Source organism: Trachinotus anak, unplaced genomic scaffold (genome assembly GCF_046630095.1).
Source record: "Trachinotus anak isolate AG129_WGS33_773 ecotype Australia unplaced genomic scaffold, CSIRO_AGI_Tana_v1 ptg000009l, whole genome shotgun sequence".
Lineage (NCBI taxonomy): Eukaryota > Metazoa > Chordata > Actinopteri > Carangiformes > Carangidae > Trachinotus > Trachinotus anak.
Window position 1 is genome coordinate 10,130,423 of NW_027273860.1, and position 25,411 is coordinate 10,155,833.

Genomic DNA, 25,411 nt, shown 5'->3' on the forward strand with positions numbered 1-25,411 from the left:
CAGAAACAAATGAGTCAAGAGGAGGGGGTATCAGTTAAACAATTTGATTATTACTACATTCAGAAAAAGGCTTTACAGCGCCATTATTATCATACAACATCAGAATCTGAAAGAATTCAGGCCAGACTAAAGTGGAAAAAAATAGAACTTTTCAATGAATATAACAAAATAGACTTTTCTCCAAAGGTAAAGGAATAAGAGTTTGTGATGGTTTGTGATGTGCCAGCCTGACCTGTTGGTGCTCATTGAATATCTACAGGGTTCAGTCTGACACTGTGCACAAGTTCACATACACAGGCTACGTTCCAAAGCTTAGAAATGCTATTCTCTTATCTTTCCTTAGTCATCCCCCGTTGTTTTAATGCTTTGCACCTGATCTGAGACCAGAAAGACGGGCTCCTTCTGTACCTCGATCAGGCTTACTGAGAGGGGAGGAGGCAAGGAAGGAATGAAGAAGCATTATCTTCGTAATTGGACGTGGCCATTTTTAGCTCATAGAATCATTCAGAGGTCACTTAATGGACACCTGCCTCAACCAGACTAGATTGATTTAAAGTGGAGTAGAATATTAGTGATATAAAGGAGACAGAAAACACACAGCAGGACTAGGATCCCAGTTCATTCAGAGTCCCTTTCACTTTGGCTTGAAGTGCTGGAGCGTCCATATCCTAGTCCTATCTCCCTTCAAAAAGCTCTACAAACACGTAACGAGGCCACTTCTCTCAGAATTGACAGGAAGACTGGCAGCATTAACCTCTAAGGTCAGGGGGTCAACAGGAATTTGTATTTCCCCAACCTTCCGACAACACAAGACACAAGGAGACAGGTTATGGTCTGCTGAGAGGCAGGATCACAAACACACACAGAGACACACACATGCACACACCCAGAGGCCATGCAACTCATAGCGTATGCACGAAAACACAGTCCCAGATCACACACTGACACTTGAGGTTACAACACTCAGGACAGTTCATATGCTCACAAAAGGCAGAGGCAACAAAAAAAAAAAAAAAAAAAACTTCATTCCAGTGTGACAAACGATCAAAGCCTGATTTTGGGTTGGAAAAAGCATTGTAGAGGAAAGAGGCAGTGGTGTCACTGAGACAAATGAGTCATTTGATCTTGTCCACTTTTCCAGCCCAGGACTGATTATCCTGCAACCCATGGGAAGATGTATCACTGAAGCATCACTTGAGCCTGTTCACTACAACACATCCCCACCCAAGCGGCCATTATGGCACTTCACACTGCAGGAAGAAGTCATAGTGGGACGTGGATGTTATTGCTGTCTGAGTATTGCTTGACATCTAAAAAATAACTACCATTCATAGGCTAGTTATTGCTGACATGATGTGTATGAATGAGGAATCAGCATACTTGTTTTTGAGGGGCTTGCAGGCTAGTTTTGAGACCGAAAATAATGGATAACTAACTCAGAGCAGCTGGTGAGTGGTTATAATTTGGGCCTCTATCAAATTACAGTAAATTGACCTCAAAGCATGATCAAAGCAAACGTCTGAACTTTACAAGCATCTGCTCTAAACAGCGAGATATCAAAAAAAAAAACTGCAATTTGCAAAAAAAAAATGTTGCAAATCCTGTGACCAGGGATGATTGTAGCTCTTTCAGTGTAGTACGGGTGAAGTACACTGGGTACATAAACAAAATTATTAGGGTCATGATGAAATCAGGGTACCATGACACATTGCCTCCAGTGGCCTATGTGACCTACAACACTGAAAAAGAGGATCTGTGCTTGTTGCATGCAAATTACACTGAAGTCTAGCATGCAGATCAGATAAAATGTGGTTTATGTGAGGCTGTTTAGGAGCCAAACAATATCAAATAAATGGAATTACATTCAGATTTTGCAGATAAAAATCCCCTGTATACTTTTGCTATGTGAGCTTTTGTCAATTGGTTTGTAGTGATTTCATCAAAGGCATGTTGAGTCAATCTGCTATAATCCTTTAGGGGTAATTTATTTCATATTCGTGTCATCACTTTAAAATGTAATATCCCTATCACTCTAATTCGTGGGGTTTCCTCAAATAAACAGCAGTAAAATTCTATAGCAACCTCCTGACATTCAAAAAGCAATTTCGATTCAAAAAGGTGACGGAGGAGGGATACAAGGTGGTTACATAATCCGATAGACCTATACTTGGTTTGGTGCCTCCATACTAATGGAAGATGGAGGAGAGAGGGTTAATGGTGGGGGTCTCCTGGGGCTTTGTCTTGAGCCTCCCAGACGCGAGCACAAATAAAACACATTCGCGCACAATCCATAGAGAAAAGAAGACAGAAAACGGGAGAGGCGAGGAGCAGAAAAAGCGGCTTGATTTCTTTCTCGGCGCCTGTGGAGGACGCAGGGCGCGGATCAGAGAGCGCCGGGTCTATTTTTAGCCCTCCGCGGCTGTTTAGCTTTCGACGCACGTCCAGAGTGCAGCAGCAGAGCGCCGGGATGCTGCTCTAGACGCGCTTCACTCTGGAAATACCTGCGCATTCAACCGCTGCCGCTCTCTCCCCTCCTTTGCTCTCCTCACCGCACACACTGCTTTGTTAATCTGCCGTGCGCTTTTACGCACGCACGGAGGCGCAAACCAATAGTAGGTGAATAGAGGGGGGGGCTCTATTTGAACAAAAACAAGCACTTGTCAACCAAACGTCTGTGGCTGGCAACTATATGCACATTCTATATACAGCTGCTGCCTGTAACATGTGGAGCACTCAGCGCTCTCTGCAGAACAGAGGAAGGGCGTGGCACGGGTTGAACAGGAGGGGGCGGGATGCCGCCCGCGCAGTGGCTGCCTGTACTGGGGAAGACAGTGAGATACTTTGCCCTATGGTGATTGTAACAAAGAAAAAAACGCTATCCATCCAGGTGGGCTGTGGATAACTAACCAAACTGCCTCTGCCAGCGACATCTCCAACCAGAGCTGAAGCCACAGCTCTCTGCCACTTCCCCCTGACCTCCCCTGCTGCTGCTCTCTGTGACACCGGACAAACCCGGTGAGGAGCAGAGCTGACCCAGGGCGCCTCTCTCTTCCCACCTGGGTCTGCTTGGTCAGACGTCACTAGGGGTCCTTGCACGCTGGGCCACCGTGGCAGGCACACAGCCACAGCACACCAGCCACAGCGCCTTCTGGATCTCCTGGTTCCTGAAGGCATAGATGACCGGGTTGATGACGGAGTTGTAGGTGGCAGGCACCAGCGTGGCGTAGGTGTAGAGGGGAGGGTAGGTGTAGTCAGCAATGAGGGAGTAGACAGTGAATGGCATCCAGCAGGCAGCAAAGGTACCCAGGATGATGGCCAGCGTTGACACACCCTTCCGTGTTGTGACGTAGTGGGGTGTGGCAGCCAGGAAGTGATGCTGGAGGGCAATCTGATGAGCGTGGCGCATCACAATCTTGCAGATCTGGACGTAGAGTTGCAGCATGAGGCCGAAGAGCAGCAGGAAGGAGACGGACAGCACAGCGATGTTGTTCTTCGTCAGCGGCCGCACCACGCTGCATGTAGCCTCCTCTGCCAGGCAGTTGACCCCTGTGACCGGCAGCAGGCCCAGACACAGGGAGAGGCCCCACAGCAGCACGAGCATGGTGTAGGTGAAGGCTGCTGTCCGCTCCGAGTTGTAGGTGAGGGCATAGTACAGCGACAGGTAGCGGTCAATAGTGATGGCCAGCAGGCTGAAGACAGAGGCGGAGAAGGAGGCCACCACCAGGCCCACGGTCAGCAGCTGGGCCGAGTCGGAGCGAAGCAAGTAGGCACAGGTGAAGTGAAGCACCAGGCCCAGGCCGGCCAGCAGGTCGGCCAGTGCCAGGCTGCCGATCAGCAGGAACATGGGGGCTCTGAGCGCTGGGTTCTGCCATATCACCAGCACCACCAAAGCATTCTCACAGGCTATCAAAGTCCCCGATGAGCACAGCACAATGTCCCAGGGGTTGACCAGCAGGGGCAGCTGGCTGGGTGGCATGAAGTCATCCGGTGGAAACGTCCCCAGGCTGGTGCTGTTGTCCATCGGTCCCCCACCCCCGCTGGCCCACGCTGTGGGGTCAGGGGTAAGCCAGCTGGGGGTGACCGGTGGCTCTTCACTCATTGTGCCCCCCGTCTGAAATTGGCACAAACACAAACACAAACACACACACACACACACACACACACTTTAATGAAATTTGACATCTGACAGTTTGATACACAAAGTTTACGGCAAGACTGGTGGCATGCACACACTCACTTCTTTGTAGCTTCACAATTTAATGCAATTAAGACAAAAACAGTGGGGGCTGTTGTCCTCCCGCTAACACCCCACCCTTGTGCACGCCACTGGATTTGTGTTGCTCTTATGACACCTGTGTTACTCATTCCACAGCACAAAAAATGGGCACAGCCAAGGTTATATTCTCAGTGTGTATGTGGGCCCGTGAACGCACATTATGCAGGAGCACACACTAACCTTAATGCTGCTGTTGTAACTAACTACAACTAGGAATGAAAACCTTGATATACACACAAAAACAAGCCTATTTCATTCTGGCTTTCACTATTTCTAAATAATAAAACTAAAATGTAAGATTTTGTTGTTCCAGACAGTGAAAGTAATGTATTTTCCTCTAGGAATCTAACGCAGCGTCTGTTAAGGCTATTATAACAGAGGCCTGTACATAGGTTAGACCACATGTGAAGAGCTATGTATGGAAAAGAGGAATGCAAGAATAGAAAAGCAAAGCAGGCTTTGCAGCACATTTCAGGCCACATTTCCTAACAGCGGGTATCAATAACCCTCCACCGGCACCGGCAATAATTCACGCAGCTGTCAGAGACCAAGCGCCGCTCTCCACAGCAGAAGACACCGCACCCGTCATGGAAATAAAGCCTGTCCTTAGCGCCGCGCATGCACCTCACACTGGCGGCCATATGGTGCTGCTTTGCCCTATGTGCACCTTATATCAGGAAAAACGCAGCAGCTGCTCCACGTCAGCAAAAGGATGAAAAAACCGGCTGCTTTTTTTTTTTTTTTTCTCCATCCACGTAAAGGATGCTCAACAATCCCACTCCGCCGCCACCCAGCCTACCTTGACTCTGTGAGGTGAGACTTCCCGTCTAGATGGAAGAGCGACAGCGTTGTATTCCCATGGTATTGATAAGGACGGTGCAGCGCCGGCGGACAGACACGCAGCCCGGGGAGGGGGATGCTGGTCCTCTCTGCCTGAAAGCGGGGATGATGGAAGAAGAAGAAGAAGAAGAAGAAGAAGAAGAAGAGGAGGAGGAGGAAAAGAGCGCGGAGCGGCTCTGCCGTTAACGGCGCATCGCCGTGGACTGCGGCTGTGCGGGGAGCAGCGAGCGGAGCAGCGGCGGAAGAGAGGAGGAGGAGGAGGGGTGTGTGTGTGTGTGTGTGTGGAGGGGTGGGGAGGGGAGGAGGGGGTCGATGATAAAGGAGGAGTCCCAAATGGGCCAGACTCCCAAAGACTGGTTGAACTCCACTGTGAAGCCAAATGTCTGGTCTCTGCTGTCCCGAAGACAAAGACAGGTGTTCAGGTGTGTGGTGCTCAGGTATCTGTGTTTCCACATGCCTGCAGGCATTTATTGTTTCAGCGAAACATGCATCTTCACATGTGTGTTGCGATTTGTTATGCAAGCAGTTAAGTTCCTCTGGTCTCACCTGCACTCCAGCTGCAGTGTTTTGTTACTTTCAGTGATTTTAATGCTGCTCGACTCGAGTTTCAGATATTAAGATGCTGGAGACAGGGACTCGCTTTCCTCCTGCGACGCCCTGCTATTCTGGTCCTGTCTGTGCTATTAACAGCAACCCTGATGTGTGTCACCAACCTCCTCCCCTCCCTCTCCTCCCCTCCACCCCTGTCCTCCATCTTCTCTGCCTTGTCTCTCCATCCTTGCGGCGCAGCCTCCAAGACACCTCGGCCGACGAGGAGCCGGTGGGTGAGTCGTTGATGCGCATATGTGGCCGCACACCCAGCTGACCAAGCGTTAAGTCTGCTGTGTGTGTGTGTGTGTGTGTGTGTGTGTTATTCCAAAGCACCTGCACCTTGGAGTGTGAATGGATTAAAAATAGCTCCTGTTGCAGTGGGAAGGCAGAGCTGCCAGATGACACCGCTGAGGGGCGACGTTGAGCTTGTATGAGTCATCAGTGCGCACCTGTGGGACAGAAACGAGAGCACACCCTGCCTCAATCTTACCGGCTTTATTTCGTTTTCTTTAAAACAGAAAATGATCGCTTCACAACAGGCCTTTTCAAGCAAACCCTCACATTAAACTTGCCAACACCTACAAAACGGTATCAAAAGTGCACCATAGTGTTAATACATCTTCTCAAGGTCTAACATTTTCCAATGATAATATTATCTTCTTGTAATATTTATACAAATACCATTCTGTACACTGTAGAAATACACAACCCCGTGCCCCCCATAAGTGGGACACTCACCCCCCCCCCATTGTCCTCCTCTCCATCCATGATCAAAAACATGATCCACTCTCAGTAAATCCCAGCACAGAATAAGTGTGTGAGGGGTGAAGACACCAGGCCAATATTACATCATATTAATTGTTAAATACCCATTCAACCCCACACCCAAGGCAAAAACTAATACGCCACTCATACGACCACCCAACATCTGTACAGCTCTCATTCAATGTCTTTTTAAAAACAATCTTGACAGTTTTCATTCATCATCGTCTCATTGTCCCTGCAGCAGCAACAGCAGTGTCCAGCCAGAGTGAAGGGGATGATGGGGTGAGAAAGACACGGAGGCCAGGAGGGACAGCTGGTACATAGGCAGAACTTCCATGGCTGAGCTGCAGCGCCGAGTGCGTAAAAGCACAGGTATGAATTACAGCTGTGCGAGCAGGTATGACACCATGCGGGCTGCTGTGGTGTGTTTATGGTCCGCTCCTCCCCACCAAGAGGGAACAGAGCATTGCTCCTGGTTTCTGTGGTGAAACACTCAAAATCCACATTTAGTCTCTGGACTGGTAAAAGAGGATGTAGCCCGACTCAGAGTTCTTGGAGATTTCAGAAGTAAGACCGTAGAATTCTTCTATGGCCTGTGCATCAATTTTCTACAAGAACAGACAGGTGACACACAGCGGGGTTAGAAAAAGCCAGTGTACTGCAAAAGGACATGGAACTAAAGTATTACAAATAAACTCACTCACCTCTACAATATCATCATCAAACAGTAACCAGAAGTCGTGACTTTTCACAATGGCAATGTAGTGACCCCTGTTTGGACCACTGAAAAGAAATAACACACTATTAGCACTACAAAGTAAAATTTAGCCAGACAATCTTATAATCCAGCCCGACACATCCATGATCCACCCTCGATACTTTACCCAGCTAAATTCCTTCACACGATCATGCTACATTCATGTCATATGCAATGGATGGTTGAGTTGGGAAAGATTTCCATGTTAGCAACTTGTTCACATCATCAGAATGGTTGTATCACTGCAGAGTTGTTCCTGTTAAGATTAAAATATTGCACACTGACAGCATTAACACCATTAAATTAGGGTTTAATTATACCGAACGGCACTATTGGATTTGATGTGAGACACCCATATTTGACTTGGCACTTCCATATTACTAAGAACTTTCAGTGACAGTTCAGGGAGAAGTTGCACCTTTATCATCTTTTTATTTGTTTGTCAAGTTTGGTGACTGTATAATGCCTGCATAGCTCCACCTAACTTAAACCAGAGCAGAGGTGTTATCACCCAGAACAAGTGGAAACATGTCGGTGAAACCTTCAATGGAACATAAATCTGTGCAGCTGCAAACTAAACCTAGAACATATTAAAAAAATGGAACGCCTGGTCACGTCAGACAAACACTACACTACTGGTATTAAAGGTAACAACAGAGATTGGAAATACTGACAAAAATGTAACATTAAAATGTTTATCAATCAGTGTTTTCAGTCATGGTTAAAATGCACTTAATGATGAAAAGTAATTAGTAATGTGTGAACCTGAGATAATACAGACCCACACAAAAAATTGGAAACAAAACTCCATATTGTTTATGTTAAATGTGCATATTTTCTAACAACACTGGCTAAGTTTGTTAGCCAGTGGATTTCACATCACCACAACATGTGAACAGGCACTGCTTACCATGTAGACAAAGGTCCCTGGTCAGACTTAAACCCAGAAATGTTGTGATTACATCCTCAACATCAACCACTTTGCAACCAGGACAACCGCATTATGAAAATGTATTACAACAAGCAACAAAGTGAATTAAATGTGGTAGGTCACTTCTTCTCAAAAAAAAAAAAAATACCATGACTGGATTAGTTTAATTTCAATACTAATAACTACATGTTTTGAAAGCTGACTGACAAGTATTAATTTTTGTGTGAGTATTATATTGTGTATTGTGATCTTGCATTGGGATACATTCAGTATTGTGGTCTGAGGATACCGTATCACTTTAAGTAGATAGATAAACATACTATATCACTTCAGCACATCATGTCATTATAATAAAGGAACTCCCTCACGCCACAGTATATAGCCTCATGGCAATCAATTCCATGATACAGCTCCCAGCTCTGAAAATAACCCTGGCAAAGCTGAAATGGGAGTTCAGCTTCAAGGCAGAAGAGAAGACTCAGACACTCAGACAGATAATTTACATCTGTAAGACTCCTAACTCACTCAAGTCCAGATAAATCTGACCTTTTAATTCATTTTCCTCACTCTATTATTCCTATCAGAGTCAGAGTCTGTTCCAGCATACACTGTGCGAAAGACAAAGAAACACCCTGCATAGACACAGACAGACTAACTCCCACACGCTGGGTCAAAACCGGTGCTGAGAAAACACAGCTGAACAATGACAGATGAAGATCTGTGTTTTCTCCTGTGAGATGTGAGTTAGACCCTAATGTACCTTTATTCTTGGGCCAATAGGTACAAATGCATTTTATTATTAGAACAATGATTTCTCTGTGTCTCCTGTTGCTGTGGAGACGATAATAAGGTGTTGAATTCTGGCTGTGTGTTCACCTACACACCTTCCACAATGCACCACCACCGCAACCAGGTCGTAGAGCCTCTCAGGATTGGTGGCATCCCCAGAGGTGTTGAAGAGGCGGAGCTCCAGAGGGAAGACAACGCGATACGACAGCTTGGTGTAGCGCTGCAGCTGCTCCATGTACTTAAAGCGCTTCAGGTGCAGAGCCAGGATCATTGGCAGCTTCTTTACACGCATCCTGAATCACAAATATTACAGTGTCAGACACAGCAACTAAATTCCCAACCATACACAGAAATAACCTGAAATTCATACATAAAGAATGAACCTGGGCACCGACCTCTTGTGTGCCTCCTGCTTGCTTCTACATTCTTCACAGTAGTATTTGTACTCACTGCACAGTGTCTCTGTGTTACTGAAACCTCTGAGAAGGGAATTAAGAGAAAACTGGTCAGTCTGAAGTCCACATCTGCAAATGAATGCTGTGATTTCAAAAATACTGAATTCCCTTCATGCAGGTTGGTGACGGACACAGCACAGAGTGTAATTTTCACTTCATGTTCTATACTAATTGTGCAAAAAGGTTTGTTTGTGTTTTTTTTTTTTCAAACTTGACTCAAACAGCTCTTTCAAAGTCATTTACGGATGAAGGCAGCAGCCTCAAACCAACAGCATCTGGCAAGGAAACTTCATCAGACTTGTTTAAAATAAAATGCATGAATAAAAATAAAAACTTTACAACTAGATGCTTCATTACAGCCTCTAAATATTTGTACTTTGTAAGTTAGAAACTCAAAATAGGTAAAAGCCTCAGTAATATTCACCAGTGAGTAGTGCTGTGATGCTAGCTAACATTAGTCCATTTTTGCAGAATATTAAATGAGGAGTTACAACGTTTTGGATTTTTTTTTTTTTAACTAGGCCTGCAACTAACCATTATCTTCATTATCAATTATTTTGTGGAATGTTTCCTTGATTAATTGATCAATATATTAATCTTTAAAATAACACAAAAACAAACCTGTCCACAACAATTTTTTGCTTTCATTTTGTCTGACTAAAAAAGTAATTAAAAGAGAGCTGTCCCCTCACTTTTGAGCAGCTGGAATTATCAAATGTTTTACATTTTTGCTTGAAATTTATTGTTGTTATTTATCAGCATAGTTGCAGATTAACTTTCTGTCAATCAATTACAGGACTAATTCTGCTTCCTCAATGTCTGATGTAGGTCTGCTTCTACATGTGGTTGTTTTACCTGAGGCAGTGTGTGATGGAGGTATTCTGTTCTACATCCACAGAAAGGTCCAGGAAGTCCTCATCTTTGCTGCTTATCTGAAAAGAACATCAAAATAGGCTGAAAGCAACTAAACCTAACTCCTTGACAAATACATCTACTTGATCAGTCTGGAATACTAATGACATGTCTTGCTACCAAACTATGAGCTGTGCCCGCATGGCAATAAAAATCCTACTGTATGTCATTCTGTTGTATTTACTTAAGACATTGTTTGACACTGACAGAAACTATAGCACACATAGCCTAAGCTGGTCTCTAACTGTGTGCCAAGACACTTAATCTTTGTAAGTTTACTAACCCCTGACATCAGCAGCGGGAATGTTTGACTTGAAAATAAAAAGCTGTTTAAACAGGACTATGGTGACACATGATAGAGGATGTTTGGTGTAATCCACTCAAATTTCCCCTTCAGATGAAAATAGCAGTGAGGCATCTTACCGTTTCACAGGTGAGGCAGCGTGTCTCATTGGTCAGAGTGCCTTGGAAGATCTCGTGGACCCAGGTGGGAGCGGGCGTGGCATTGCTGTTGTTGTTCTGGGAGTCCAATGTGCCGTTGGCAAGGCGGCCATTGGTCTTGTCCTGCTTCCTCTCCTCTTGTAGCAGATCAGCAATGGTGTTGAGCAGGTAGTTCAGGAACTCATGTGCATCCTGCTGCATGTAGTTGTCAAACAGCTCTGAGGGAGAAAATATATAGAGAGACTTTAGAGTTGTAATTCAACTGTTCTACGTGTTCAGCAGGTACTTCAGGATCCTCTGGATATAACGGTCTCTGTAAACTCTGTGGGAATCAGCAGCAAGCAAGGAGAATCAAGAGAATAGGGAAGGTTGTTTAAGTGATGACTTGGCACTTTGCTATAGCCTCTATTCAACACACCGATCTTCCTTAGTTCATCAGTTTCATCTCACCATTCTCCTTGCGTAGTCGTGTGATGAACTTCTTGGGTGGTATGACACCCACTTTCCTCTTCTGGTTGGCAATGCTATGGAAAAGGTCAGCCAGGCAGGTGAGCAGGTTCTCCTTCCGCCGAGGCTGACTGCGGTACGCCAAAATCTTTTCTCGGAATGGCCGGCAGAAGTACAGAGCCTGCAGCACTGAGTTGCAGTAGCAGGTGTTTCCAAACTAAAAATCAAATATGGTATACGGTGGAATCAGTGTGAGTATGAGTTAGGTGGAAATGCATTCAAAATACTGAACATGCACAATGTATCATTCACTTACATTGACCAGGCCGAAGTAGTGCTCATTAACCGGAAATTGCTCAGATCCAATCTCTTTCTCCAGAGCAGAGGCATTGGCGCCCTGTATATGCACAGAACCCAAAAAAAATATCTGTTATTTCCTTGAAACAAGATATATTGTAAATTCAGCTATTATTTTTGAACATAACAATCACAAAAACACATAAATACTACCTCTAACTCAGTAAGTAACTTCCTAATTTGATGACAGCAGCATGGCATGTTCAAGGTCATTTGTTGCTTGGATAAAACAAACAAAAAAAAAAAAACAAAAAAACAAAAAAACGAAAAACTAATGGATGCTTAAAGCCTCCAAGACTGTGCATATTTCTCATACTACCTCCACTCTGCCATTTTATGCTATTAGAGCTAAAAGCACGCATCAACTTCAACTGACAGTGAAGTCCCTGGCCAGTGCTGGTGCTTTTAGATGCAGAGCTCGAATGGGATGGCAAAATTGCATGTCTCAAAAATATTAAAGTGCAGAGATTTTTGAAGTAATCACAGGGCTGGGTGGCCGTTTCTTGAAATACACGTCCCTCTAGTATGATTTTGTGAAGGATAACAGACTGCGATACGATGTGCAGACAGCAACAAACTGTGCAGAGTAGACACGGACTTGGAGTGGGTCCACAACTGCGTAGCTAATGTTAAAGCATGTCGTCATTACCTGCGTTAATAATATCTGATAGTTTGTCAATGACCAATGCGCCAATTTAGCCTTTTTTTTTTTTTTAAAGATCCCCCTATACACACTGCAGATTAATCGTCTCTCAGTCGGAAGTCATCTATTATCCAGCTGTGTTCCAGTTGTTGGCAAGCTGTTACGTTGGTTTAGCTTTAGTTGCCTTCACGTTAGCTAGTTAGCTGTGAATCCCAGCAGCAGCAGGTGCACTGTCATTGCTTTAAGAAGCCTCGATGAATAATAACCAAATGTGTCGGAAAGCTATGAGTTAAAATCAGTCAATACAAGAGTGTTCATCTACTGCCGTTAGCAAGGAAAGCAGAGCGAAGACGGCGGTGGGTGGCTGCTTGCTTTGCCATGGTCGGAAAAACTGCTTGGCTAGCACAGAAACCCGTATAAACTGCATTTATTTTTAATTCCTCCATTTAAAATGCCAATAAAGGTGCAGCCACGGTTTTTCGCATCAACCCTATAGTCTGACTAATATCAGAATAATACTGCTGTGCACTCACCATGGTACAAAAAGAGGCTAATTTGGAGACTGTCATTAGGATTTCCATTCGGCTAGCGCCATCTTCCACCACACCGTTGCGCGCTGACAAGACTGGGCTAGCAATTCCGCTGAGCTAGCGACGGAAGGTCCAACGGCTCAAGATAACGAGAGCGTTCCCTGCATGTTATTTCCGCCTTCGCTTAATTACGCGCAGTAACACGGATTGCTTTGGTTTTGGCCACAAGTGTCACAGTGTCAGACACCTCTCGCCTTCTGAAAAAGGGCTTATTTCTCAAAGCCAAATTTCGTCACATCGAAACCTTTAATAAGATGTTCTTGTCGTTAAAGAAATCAAAGGTTAGCTAGCTTGCTCAAGTTTCGCGCATGCGTATCATCACCACCATTATAGCTGTGTTATGTATTGGCGTCGTCGTACAAAGTGTTCCAGGTGTGAAAAAGGAACTATGTACCTTGCAGATAAAAGTTGCAAGTATTTGTATTTCTGCTGCTGTCATATGTTATTCGCTTTCTTCTCCAGTGTACTGCGATAAACAGTAAACACGCCACAGAGACGTTATTGACATCTGCTCTGGGAGCAGTTGACGTATATTTCAGGCATCTGGGGCTTCATTGCAGTCAATAAATGTGCTGACTCTGGGTCTGCTGCTACCCTGCCTCTTTGGTCTCACAGTAATTTAGTTCAGGCAATATCGCGGACTGCCTGAATTGTTTGTTACAAGGCGGAGTTTGGGGACCTTAGATCTCTCTTTCCGCCGTACCCGCCATCTTGTAGAGACCGGGGGTAAGATCCTCTCCGTGAAAAATTATATTTTCTAGTATAATATCCTCTCATTCGTGCACAATAACATTTATACACGCACCGCAGTTGTACCTTTATATGCCATTTGGTTCATATAGTCTGAAAAAAGCGTCCTACAGAGTGATATTGTCCGTGTAATGTGGGCAGGAGCAGTAGCGTGGCTCTCCATGTGGGCTTCGCAGGCTAACGATCAGTAGAAAATAGTATTTCCATCTGTGACCCTGTTAGCCTTCTGAAATACCGCTTAAGCCGGGGTTTGTAGAGTATATTAGATCTATTTTATCGCAAGATGCTGATGCAGTGCTGCCTAACGAAGTGTTACAGATGTAATTCTTGCAATTCTGTAGTTGAGAGTATTTCCCAACATAGTCGGTGTAATCGATTGGGCGATGTAGCATTAAATCTATTCACACATTAAATCACAGCTGATTACTTTTACTTTTATAAGTGTGTGGAAGATGTATTTGACAGTTTTTTGTTGTCATTGATGTGGATCAGCTGGTTTAGACACAATGAGCTCATTTTTAGCTTGTGTAGCAGCAGGGTCTGGACAGGATGTTGGTGTTAATGAGTTGTCACTGCAGTTGTATTTTGGCTTTTCCCCTTTATATTGAATCTGAACGCACGTCTGTCTTGTTGTGATACCGAAAACCAAAGCGAAGTTTGCCAATTCCCAAAAACGTGTTACGCAGTGAGATGAAAATTGAGCAGACTCCTTTATGGACATGTCATTTTACATAATTCATACAGATGTGACCTGTTTTTACTTTGGAATTGAGATCTGCAGGCTCTTATTATAGCTAACTTTAGTGTCTTTTTTTGCTCAGTAATCAGGCATCATGACGAACACCAGAGGCAAGAGGAGGGGGACCAGGTATATGTTCAGCAGGCCATTCCGCAAGCATGGTAAGTACGGATTTAAAGAGCAGCTTTTTAAATATTGGGCATTTTCTTTTTGTTGATGTATATGAAATTTGTTTTTAAACAGCCTTGAAGCTGTACAAAATAACGTGAATTAATCAGCAGCATTTACTTCACAGGCCCAATCCCCCTGTCCACATACATGCGCATCTACAAGAAGGGCGACATCGTTGACATCAAGGTAAGATAGAGCGTACTAATACTATACATTCAAAAGCTTAAACAACCATTTAATATTTTCAGGAATTTTAATTGTATACTTGTCATCCAGTATATCTTTAGTCAGCTTCCAATACTTTGCCAGGTTGTTGTGAAAAGTGCTGTTAAAATGTGACATTGCAATGATAAAGTCTGTACCAAAGGTACTAACGGACTTAAAGGGTTTGGGAAAAGTGCACAGTAATTTTCTGAAAGTGAGATATTTGTTAATGAGACGGCTTTACCTGAACTCGCAGTGAAACTTAGAATTTCATCAGCAAGAGCAAGTTCTTGGCAACTATGAGTTGGAAAACAGTTGGTGTTGTAGTTTGAAGTGGGGTGCTCAGTTTTGTTAGACTTGACACAGTGGAGGAAACGAAACGCTTGTTGGATCCATACTGTTGTGACTAATGGTAAAAAGATGACTTAGTTGTTGTCTTATAATTCATTGTTAAATGTGATTTCTTTCCAGGGCACAGGTACCATTCAGAAAGGTATGCCACACAAGTGCTACCATGGGAAGACAGGACGTGTCTACAACGTAACCCAACATGCTGTCGGCATCATTGTCAACAAGCAGGTCAAGTAAGTAGGATGTGATCTATATTTTGTGATTTTTATCTTAATACTTATGCTTATGTAACTTTGAGCTGGCACACACCAAACAATTGAAAAGCACAAATTCCAACTAAACAGCATCTACTTGTTGATCCATCAACTAGTTTCTCACAAAAAGCCACGTACATGTGGTGTGCTTGAATCTTGACCATAAAGAGTCTCTGATCAATGTCGCATTGAATATCAGAGTGCACCTTAAGAATCCTTTTGACTTAAGTTTTTCTTGTGTGCATTTGCTCATACGCCTCACCTAGAAGGAAGGATGTGACCCCATCTTCACTTGCCACCAGGAATCTTAATGTCCTCAGTGGTCATTCATGTGGGGAAGAGCATTTCATCCTTAAGTCCCCCAGTCTAACTCCTGTTCGACATGGGGTTCTGTTGAGGAAACAGCAGAGGGTCATAGATATTCCAGCAACATTACTTTTAAACTTAGAGCAAAAACCACCTCGAAGTTAAGTAAATGTTGTGATTTCAAATGTTGGCTATGAACAACATGTTAACCCCTTGGTCTCTCACAGGGGCAAAATCCTGGCCAAGAGGATCAACGTGCGCATTGAGCATGTGAAGCACTCAAAGAGCAGGGACAGTTTCCTGCAGCGCGTCAAGGAGAACGAGAGCAAGAAGATGGAGGCCAAGCAGAAGGGCAGCTGGGTGGAACTCAAGCGCCAGGTATGACTTGTTTACTTTTTATATCAAAGTTGAGTGGAATATCTTCCCGACTATCCTTTGCAGTGATTTTTTTAATTATTTTTTTTTTAAAACCACGTGTTCTTATCAAGCCACCTTTTTTTTTTTTTAAGTTTACATCAAATGAAAACTATCCCAAATTTGAATCATTACATGTGCTGTCTGGAATTTTTAAAGTCCAAGTAGTATAATTTATGTATGCTATGAATGAATTGGTCTTAATGGGCTTGAAAATGAACGCCAACTAAAGAAGCAAAGCTGTATTTGCAATGGAAGTGGTCTTTTTCTTCTCAGTTTTCTTTGAGGTGTCTGTTCTCATTCTCTTTCTCGTCTCCACAGCCTGCTCCTCCCCGTGACGCTCACTTCGTCAGCACCAAGAAAAACGAGCCACAGCTGCTGGAGCCCATCCCCTATGAGTTCATGGCCTAAAGTGCTAACCAGAATAAAAATATTTGTACACACGCCGCTTGTCATGTTGTCATCTTTTCACCTGTGAGTGTTTGCTTAAGTGTCATGATGTGCTGTCACTCAGTGATGATTCTCCTCCATTGATTGCTTTAAATGAAACCAAAAGCACTCTTCATTTCACCGGCGATCTGAGAGTGACTGGCACACATGTCACAAGCATTCCACATCTGTACACTACATCTGTCAGGTGGACCAAGGTCTGTCTGCCCACCTGGGTTAGTTGGATCAAAAGCCTCACTGACCAGCAGCAAGTACAGGCCTTACATTAATGATGTACTGCAAGTGTTTCACTCCGTATCCCTGATTAGACCTTTTTCCTGTTGCACCTGTTAAAGTGGGGCAGTTTTTATAAAATCTGCCCCTTGGTCAGAAAACATTTTGATATTTACAGTAGAAAAAAAAACAAGTAGCTATGAAACCAATGGTCGGCTGAGTTCCAATTAGCTGCTTCAATTTTAAGGACCTAGTATTGTGCATGTTGGCTCACTGTCAGCTTATTGGGACACTTGAATAGAGCAGCCATTAATGTTAATAACAACTGGGCCTTTTCTACTGAGTCAATGTCTCCTGTGAGGACTCTGCTACCTGGAGTGATTGGTCAGCAATTGAAGGCCATACACACCCATCATGTACCACAGTGTTGTCACATACAATGAACAACATTAATGAAAATACACAAGTGTGTAAATTAAGCTTTCTTGTCAGTATAAATGCTCCTGTGTGGGTATGTACAGACCACGTTCCCTTGTGTGGTATCTTCTTTGTGTAAGGCAACAGAGACTGGTGATTTGTAACCTCCAGAATAGATTTGCCCCACTACAGTCTGTAGACTGGTGAAAACTGTAAAATCACCAAGTCAAGCTATTAAATTAATAAATAATGAACATTTCACCTAGTGTCAACAAAAAGCCAATTTAACCTTAAAACAACTTCATAGTGAAAATCAAAGGAAACTGGATCCTAAGGGTGTAATTACTTTAATAAGAACTGGAGACCATCAGTATCATGATGAATCACTGGCTGTGTGCACCTCACACTCAGTTGCTTGCATGATGGTGAAAGACGTAAAGTAAAAGATGAAGTCAGTCTTTAAGTGGATGGTACAGACAGTGTCTCTGCTGTGTTAGTCAGTAGGTGGCAGTGTGCACCAGGATGTGCTGCATCAGGTTTTTTCTCCTGCGCCACCAGAAAACAGAGATGTTAATTTAAAAAATTGGGTTGATATCTGTTTAATTGCCATACTTTGTAATACTTAATGACTGGTAATATTGTAATCATCCACAGTGTTACCTATATAGTGACATTTTTAGTAATATTTTTGGGAGTTAAGCATTAGGACAGACCATGATTCAGCAGTTCCTTTAAACACTTATTAAACTGCCTAACCCTTCCACCATGATCATTTTTCATGGTCATGATCTAGATTTCCTGTACTCACCTCTACACAAGGGCATTGTGTCAGGATAGTAATTCGCTTTCATAATCTAACAACATTCACTCATTGAGATAAAGTTATTTTAAAGATAATTTATTATGCCTTTACTGAAAGGATTTAAATATACAGACTATCCCACATTAAAGTCAGTGGTTGAGTAGCTATAATTTCGCACCTTATAACAATCTTAATACAGCAATAATAATCATTTTAATTGTGTGTATGTATGTATATATATATATATATATATATATATATATGTTTGTGTCTGTGTGTGTTTATATAAGGTAAATATAAAGTATATAAGTATATTATATAAAGTAAATATAAATAAAAATATGTGTGCATATATATATATATATATATGGGGGGGGGGGGGGGGTGCACAGATCTTTATTTTGTATTTTTTCTTTTATTTTGTATTTACTTGCCATTATCAATATGTTGTGTGTGTGTGTGTGCGCGCGCGCGTGTGTGTAGCACTTCATGTGTACTGTTTAATCAGTGGAGGCTGAATGGCTGGCTGGTTATGTGACAAATAGGTTATCTCAACCCACCTCAGTACTTTACCCAATATTTACACGAATTAGGACCAGTTTACAGAGATAGGGGCGAGCAGCTGACAGGATGAAGTGTGTGTGTGAGAGAGAGAGAGGAGGCAAACAGTGAACCAGTCCAAGGATTATGTTTTATTTTTGTGGATGCGTCACTTGAATTTTCTTGAAAGACAAAAGTTGAGGATGGTTAGTTTTAATAATCCTAGAATGGACAATGGTGGCATCTTTTAGAGCTCGACCTTCGGGGATTGTCTTTCTTCACCCTCATAACCTTGCGGGCCTGAGGTCAGGGAATACAGACACCGTCTTATCAGAGCAGAGTAATAAGTATCCAACAACCTGAAGAGATAAAACCAGAAAAAACAGATGGAAAAATAAAATGCAATCAATCAATGAGCAGGTTGGCAGCCAAAGCCTTTATTGATCGGTCAGGTCTGGATTTTGCTTGGCGTATCTAGATAAGAGACATTGTATCTATACTTTTTTGTATTTTCCCACAGCTTTTAGCACTGATCCAACACATTAAAGATATTAAATGAACAAAGTGGATTTTTATTTCTGCTGCTTAGTTCCATGAAAAACATGACAATTTAACCATGAATGATGAAAGAATCCTACTATATCAGACCTCATCTAATCAGTTTTCAAGAGCACAACTTGTATGTGATTTTCATCCTGCCTATACATCTACAGTAGGTTCTTTGTGTGCGTTCTCACAGATACACCACGGTGTCATGTGTGGCACTGACTCATGGAAGTTACTGATTGAAGGAACAAAAAGTAAACAGAGAAGGAGAGAGAGAGAGAGAGAGAGAGAGAGAGAAAGCAAGCAAGAGGGAGGAGGGCAGAAAGACGAGGCTTGTGGATAAAAGCTGTGGAGCACTATGAACTCCTTAATCACACATGTTTGACACCCACAGATTGAGTCTGTCAGCTCAGCCAGCAGCTCAGAGCAGCTGTATCGATTCAAGGTGTTACATATTAACCACACACACACACACATACAAACAGTAGATAATTGGATATAGACACAGACAGGTTTGCACCACTGATGCAAGAAGAGTTATGTGTGGAAATGTTGCATGATATGAAAATTCCACAATTATCAACCTAATACAACACAACTCAACTTTAAGTGCAGGTTCATCCAAATAACAAACATTTTCTCACACTTATCTCTACTGTCTAGTCACATAGTTACTTTTGGTTTCTTGTTCACGTCGGTCTCTGAGATTTCTGTCTCTTTCCCAGAATAACAGAGATTAATGGGATTTTGTTTGTGGTGGTCAAAGCACTGAAATCTTTCAGCAGCAATTTGTCTTTCCAGAAATAGTGTCCTGATTACTCTGGAACACAGAACTATCTTTGGAGCAAGAAGAAATAATCCGTATGAAAACTGTAGTGTCTTCAGTGGATTATCTAGAGTAATAGGGACACAAATTGTGGAAAGAGATATGGCAGTTCTTTAAATTTGAAATGTTATTGCTCAATATTGTGACATTGATCTTTAACTTATGTAAAAGTAGTAGTTCAAGAAAAAACAAAGAAAAAAGAGACTAATTAGAGATAATTTTGTGATAAGGTTTAAGTGGAAATATTACAATTTAAAAAATATTGCATTCAAAACACTTCTTGGATAAAGGCACAAAATTATCACTCAATAGTTTGAAAATTAAAAGTACAGCATAATAAACCATTTCAGTGTTATAATATTATGTATCTCATGTATTACATCATTAAATTTATTTCAATTGATGCATCAGTGTGTTAGCTGTATTTCAGTGTTGTGGCGGTGGAGGTGCAGCTTTTTTTATTTTCAATGGTGTAGCCTAATCTGTAACATTCATTGTATTTCATAAATTCATCATAGGTTTTGTATGTTAAATCTTAATTTGAAGAGAAACCTTTAACTAACTATAAGGTAAATGTAAATGTACCCTTTGTATAGCACCATTAATTTTAAAAAAACATAAATGTAATGGGGTAAAAAGTACAAAATTTGCCCATGAAATGTTGTGGACAAGAGGTGTAAAGTAGCATAAAATGGAAATACTTTTAAAAAATAATTTAAGTCTTTATTTCCACCATTGTAATGTGAGCACATATGAAATTCCCTTCATTTCCGTTGTAATGGGGTGAAGTCTTTAAAAAAAAAAGCTAAGTGAAAAAAAAAAAAAAAATCCTTTAAACATTGTTCTCCTTATCTCACTTTAAGGCTTCACCATCCCACATTCTCTTCTAGTTCTTGAAGAAAGAAGACCTGCAGTGGTCATGACGATATTTGTGACTGTGGTGCAAGTGTGTAAGGGTGTGACAGTGTGTGTTCACATCATGTGTGTGTGTTTGGGATAGGCCCGAGAGTTTGACAATGGCACAAGGAAATCCCACCTCAGGCCAAACAGAGTGCATGCTGTATCTCTGTGTGTGATAGGTGGGTGATAGAGTCTGTGTGGTTATCAGAGACGGGGGAGGCATGGTCATATATGTGGATATTGGGCCAGCTGTATTGATCCCGTCCCTGACAGCAGGGAGAGGAGGAGGTGCGGGGGACCGGATGAGAAGAGGAGGAGGCTGATAACGCTGTCAATTCACCCAGTTATGCTCACCTGACGCATGGGAGGGCACCGAGTAAACGCCCAACAGGCTCTCAATAGGCCTTATTCACAAAAGTCAGTCAAAGGTTTCACCTGAGAGCACAGCATGGGCACAGAAGGTCATCTCTCATGTTTAGATAAGCAGATAGTGTTGCTGGATTGTTAGTGTCTCTGATTTTGTTTTTTTTTAAGCCTTGAAATTTTTGTCTTTTTTATTCAAAGTATGACTCATTATCCACATTATCTTTCAAATGAAAAGTTGAATTAGTTGAAAAAACACACTCTTGCTAAATTCAGGGGTGCTGCTGCTATAGGCCTACTTTGATCTAGTATAAGCAGAATACGAGAATACGGCACTATAGCAAGCTTATGCTGACTAGTAGTGTCTTATGATAGTTAATGCCTGCAAAGTTTAAATAGATACTACGATATAACCGCCACTGCTAATTCAGTTTGTTTTATTGACTTTATCACTCTTCTCTAGTTGTGCTGCTATCACACAGTGTTTTAGAATTTACCATAAAAATGTTACATAATCTGACTTTAAGCAGTTTGTCATAAGCTTTAATATTTGAATTTTTCCTTCAATAAATTATTGTTCTAGCATTTACATTCACTCAAAGCAAGACTATGCACCGCCATATAACTAAATAGATCAGTGTTTCCTCTTACAATTGAAAAGTTGTGCTGACAACCAAAAATTGCACCAGCGCTCTGAGCCTGAGAGTTTTGCTGCTCCTGACTCACTTGGTTTGGCATGAGCAGTAGCTTATGGTGGCTAATGTTAGCTCACTTTAGAGAGATACTGCTGCATAAATGAGTCAGTAGCTGAGTCACCTTGCTTATGGCTCTTCTCCGCTTGTGTTACACTACCTTTGAGCATTTACTATTATCCCATAATTGTCAGTTGTGGCCACAGTGGCTTCTGTTCAGATAAAGGTAGTCTAGCTTTAAGGTGAGACTATGTAACCTTTGCTAAACAGTGGCTACAAGTGTCACCAATACTAAATTGAGCACACACAAATACGACTGAGGCAAAACACCTTATTGTATTGAACTGACCGGTGGTCTATTTTATTGCGTATAAATTTAACCGTCTACCTGTATGAGTAAGAGCGTGTCATTTCTTCTTTCAAAACTACCTACTCTTGCATTAAAGGCTGTGAATGGTTGATTTAGTTTCAGGTTTAGTTTCAGGTTACAAAGGACCTCACTAAAGACTAATTTCTGACAATAATAAATCACACTTATCAGAGAGCAATATTGGAGGGTTGATAAGATTAAGATTAGAGCAGTAAATTCTGTGTATGTGTGTGTGTGTGATTAATGGAGACAGACAGTCGCCTCTCTCCTTGCTTGTGCGCCACACACACACACACACAGCAGATCAGCAGATAGGGACACATACTGCAGGGAGCCTGGGTGACATTTTTAAAGCCTGAATCAATCAACATGAGGAAAAGAGTCACGGACGTTTAGAATGTGTGAGTATCAATGGGATCACTATTAAACTAAAGGGGCTTAAATCATTTTCCAGCATCTGTTGGATCACCTATACTACAATCTTGCACAGCTGACTGTGTGTGAATGCTGAACATAGTGAATTAAGCAGTGGGTGGGAGGTTTTCTAGGTGTGTAAATGGTTAAAAAGTTGGGTTTGTTGTAGTAAAAATGCTTTAAATTTTTACAGTTTCAGTGAGGTAGGACCCCCCCCCCCCCTCCCCTTTCTTCCCCTAATTGGTACAGTCCAATGAGATAAATTAGCCGCAGCTGAGCTACTGGTTGTAGGTCAGTAAGTGTCCTGCCCCTTTGATACTAGTTTTGTCTGTGACCACAACACCACATCTAACATCTCTTATTAAAGATGGGGGAGAGGTTGCAAAGTCAAAAACGCTATGTTTGCTCTTTTTTTGATTGTAAAGCTACATTCAGTAAGTCATGGAAGCTAGAGGCTCATCTTTGCAAACACACAGGATTGGTAAGTGGCTCTGAACTGCTAGGAGCCAAACAGAATAAATGACAATAGTTGACATGATAAAGGTCAGGATCAAGTGGCATATTATAACGGTTAATTTTGTTTGGTTGACTATTGATGACCTTGAAATGTTGAGTTTATGTCAAATATTTCCCTAACCTCAGAAACCATTCTCCTGTGAGAACTGTGACAAGAGCTTTTGCACTCGCTATCAACTCACCAGACATGAGCTCAGTCACAGTGGGGAAAAACCACACAAGTAAGCCATTATGTCCCTATTTGAAATTACGTGGACAAGTTAAAATGTAATCTTCTGGTGATTTGAAGCTGCTGTTTGTCGTTCTGAACTGTTAACGCGCTGTGGTCTCCAGGTGTTTGGCTGATGGGTGCTCTGAGGCCTTTGTGACGAATGCCAGCATGAGGAAGCACATGGCTCGAGTCCACCAGCACCAGGAGAATCGATATCAAGTACAATAATCTTGAAAAATGTCTTGTTTTTCTTCATTTTGTCATAAGTATGTTGGGACTGTTGCTTTTTGCTCTTACTGTCTTTTAGTGCGTCCATCAGGGCTGTGGAAAGGATTTCAACAAGAGGAAGCAACTGAAAGCACACAAGTGTGAGCACCAGCAGCCTCTGCCTTTTCAGTAAGTGGCTGCAAATCTGATGCAAGAATAACTGGGCCTTTTATTTTTGTCTTTGGCATCTAAAACTTTAAACTTTTTCTTTTGATATAGTTGTACTTTCAGTGGCTGTACAAAAGAATTTCCCTCTCATGGAAAACTGAAGCATCATGAGAAAGTGCATGAAGGTTAGTTGGCAACCAGAATCCTGCTTTCCCCTCATTTAATGAATGTATTTAACTCAAAAACCATTGTGTCTCTGCTGCAGGTTATCCATGTGAGGCTGAAGCGTGTCCTTTCCAGGGAAAGACATGGACAGAATATCTGAAGCACAAAAAAGAACATAAAGGTATAAATGTAATACTGGGAAGTGTTAACATCTGTTTTGTCGCATTGCTCCCCTTGTTACTCATGAGCTGCTGCGTCACAAATGGCAAACGTATTTTAATGACTCTCAGTCAAGGTGCCGTGTGGAGTGTGCAAAAAGCAGTTTAACAACACCTGGTTCTTGCACCAGCATGAGCTGCGCGTCCACTCTGGGGAGAAGAGGATGTTGTCGTGCCCCAAGAAAGGTTGTGACAAAAAATTCACTCATGGCTTCAACTTGGAGAGTCATGTACTGGGAGACCACGAGGGCAAGAGGCCTTTTAGCTGTGCCTACGCTGGCTGTGGGAAGAGCTTTGCCATGAAGGTAAACCCTGCACGACAATTCAATGAACCTTTCCAAAACAGTAAATTCACCCAAATCGCAAACTACTAAATATAGAAGCCATACTTGTAGTTTGGGTTCTACTTGTCAAAGATTTTGACGTATGCATATTTACACTGTGCTGCATCCCCCTATGCAACAAGAGATGAATGGAATTTGTTGACTGTGTCCAGCAGGGCAATGAAAAACTACATAGTTTGTGCAACATGTCCCAGGCATTACAGATAATCTAGACCTTGTTGTATAGGTGTTTTTGTGTTTTTGTTTTTTGGTGCTATTTTCTATAGAGAAACTGGTTACCAGTGGAAGAATGAGGTCACCTTGAGTTATTGACGTTTTCAAATGTATTTTCAGTGTTTGCTGACCTACAAAATTTCCAGTAACTCCAGGTTTCAGTAACCTTTATTATACTTGGTTTGGTGACAAGTTTCAGTGGCAGATTTTTATTAAAAAAAAACAAAAAAAAACAAAAAAAAAAACAAGAGATTAAGAACTGAAATGATATACTGTGTGTTTTTTTTTTTTTTTTTTTTTTTTTTTTTCCCCCTAAATATCTATTAAATTACTCCTGCCATGTAGTTGGTAACTGGTCTTATTGTTAACTAGGAAAGCCTGTGGCGACATGGAGTGGTGCATGACCCAGCAAAGAAAAAGCTGAAGGTAACATGTCCTTGTCAACTTTTCCTTTTTCCCCCTGTGTTTTAGACAGATAGCTTTTCTCCCCTCCATCTTGTCCTTGTATTATGTTTTTATGTATTTTTATTTTTCCCTTCCAGAAAATGCATCCCAAAAAGAATCAGCCGGGGCGCACGGCACAGCAGGTCAGACCGGCAGCTGCAGCCAATCAAGCAGATGCCAACAAGCTTGCTGCAAAGCTGCGCAATACAACTTTATAGAGGATAACAAATGTTGAGGCTGCATTATATAGATATGTGCTAAGATGTGTTCATTAATGGTGAAAAATCACATTCATTTGTTTATTTTCTATTTTCTTTATGCAAATATAAAATAAAGCCTCATTAATACAGCATTATACTGATGCTCTTTCTATGCCTGTTTAAATCTTGGTGTACGGTTACTAATAAAC

At 42.2% G+C, this 25,411-nt stretch overlaps 4 protein-coding genes across 4 annotated transcripts; 2 read left to right on the forward strand and 2 right to left on the reverse strand.

Annotated features, from left to right (window-relative positions):
- Positions 1–2,935: 2,935 nt before the first annotated feature.
- On the reverse strand, positions 2,936–5,212 carry gpr12 (G protein-coupled receptor 12). The gene is made up of 2 exons (XM_071485205.1): positions 5,076–5,212; positions 2,936–4,111 (listed from the first exon to the last, which is right to left on the reverse strand). Exon 2 carries the CDS (start codon positions 4,097–4,099, stop codon positions 3,071–3,073), a length of 1,029 nt encoding a protein of 342 aa, XP_071341306.1. The 5' UTR covers positions 4,100–4,111; positions 5,076–5,212; the 3' UTR covers positions 2,936–3,070.
- A 975-nt stretch (positions 5,213–6,187) lies between these two features.
- Positions 6,188–12,888, reverse strand: usp12a (ubiquitin specific peptidase 12a). The gene is made up of 9 exons (XM_071485203.1): positions 12,738–12,888; positions 11,521–11,601; positions 11,208–11,421; positions 10,740–10,975; positions 10,260–10,336; positions 9,345–9,428; positions 9,045–9,242; positions 7,177–7,255; positions 6,188–7,080 (listed from the first exon to the last, which is right to left on the reverse strand). The coding sequence occupies exons 1-9, from the start codon at positions 12,783–12,785 to the stop codon at positions 6,979–6,981; spliced, it is 1,119 nt and encodes a 372-aa protein (XP_071341304.1). The 5' UTR covers positions 12,786–12,888; the 3' UTR covers positions 6,188–6,978.
- Positions 12,889–13,379: 491 nt separating this feature from the next.
- Positions 13,380–16,427, forward strand: rpl21 (ribosomal protein L21). Its single transcript, XM_071485206.1, has 6 exons — positions 13,380–13,520; positions 14,366–14,444; positions 14,579–14,640; positions 15,130–15,242; positions 15,797–15,947; positions 16,305–16,427. Exons 2-6 carry the CDS (start codon positions 14,378–14,380, stop codon positions 16,392–16,394), a joined length of 483 nt encoding a protein of 160 aa, XP_071341307.1. The 5' UTR covers positions 13,380–13,520; positions 14,366–14,377; the 3' UTR covers positions 16,395–16,427.
- Positions 16,428–22,785: 6,358 nt separating this feature from the next.
- On the forward strand, positions 22,786–25,354 carry gtf3ab (general transcription factor IIIA, b). The gene is made up of 9 exons (XM_071485210.1): positions 22,786–22,997; positions 23,159–23,253; positions 23,366–23,462; positions 23,551–23,639; positions 23,730–23,803; positions 23,884–23,964; positions 24,074–24,306; positions 24,931–24,984; positions 25,101–25,354. The coding sequence occupies exons 1-9, from the start codon at positions 22,884–22,886 to the stop codon at positions 25,218–25,220; spliced, it is 957 nt and encodes a 318-aa protein (XP_071341311.1). The 5' UTR covers positions 22,786–22,883; the 3' UTR covers positions 25,221–25,354.
- The last annotated feature ends 57 nt before the right edge of the window (positions 25,355–25,411 follow it).

Coding starts and splice junctions, on each gene's coding strand:
- gpr12 (XM_071485205.1), bottom strand. CDS start 4,099: ATGAGTGAAGAGCCACCGGTCACCCCCAGCTGGCTTACCCCTGACCCC.
- usp12a (XM_071485203.1), bottom strand. CDS start 12,785: ATGGAAATCCTAATGACAGTCTCCAAATTAGCCTCTTTTTGTACCATG. Junction 10,976..11,207: donor ACGACTACGCAAGGAGAATG/GTGAGATGAAAC, acceptor TTTCTCCCTCAG/AGCTGTTTGACAACTACATG. Junction 7,256..9,044: donor GTGGTGGTGCATTGTGGAAG/GTGTGTAGGTGA, acceptor ATTTCTTTTCAG/TGGTCCAAACAGGGGTCACT.
- rpl21 (XM_071485206.1), top strand. CDS start 14,378: ATGACGAACACCAGAGGCAAGAGGAGGGGGACCAGGTATATGTTCAGC. Junction 14,445..14,578: donor CAGGCCATTCCGCAAGCATG/GTAAGTACGGAT, acceptor TTTACTTCACAG/GCCCAATCCCCCTGTCCACA. Junction 15,948..16,304: donor GGGTGGAACTCAAGCGCCAG/GTATGACTTGTT, acceptor TCGTCTCCACAG/CCTGCTCCTCCCCGTGACGC.
- gtf3ab (XM_071485210.1), top strand. CDS start 22,884: ATGGGGGAGAGGTTGCAAAGTCAAAAACGCTATGTTTGCTCTTTTTTT. Junction 23,965..24,073: donor GCACAAAAAAGAACATAAAG/GTATAAATGTAA, acceptor AATGACTCTCAG/TCAAGGTGCCGTGTGGAGTG. Junction 24,985..25,100: donor CAGCAAAGAAAAAGCTGAAG/GTAACATGTCCT, acceptor TTTCCCTTCCAG/AAAATGCATCCCAAAAAGAA.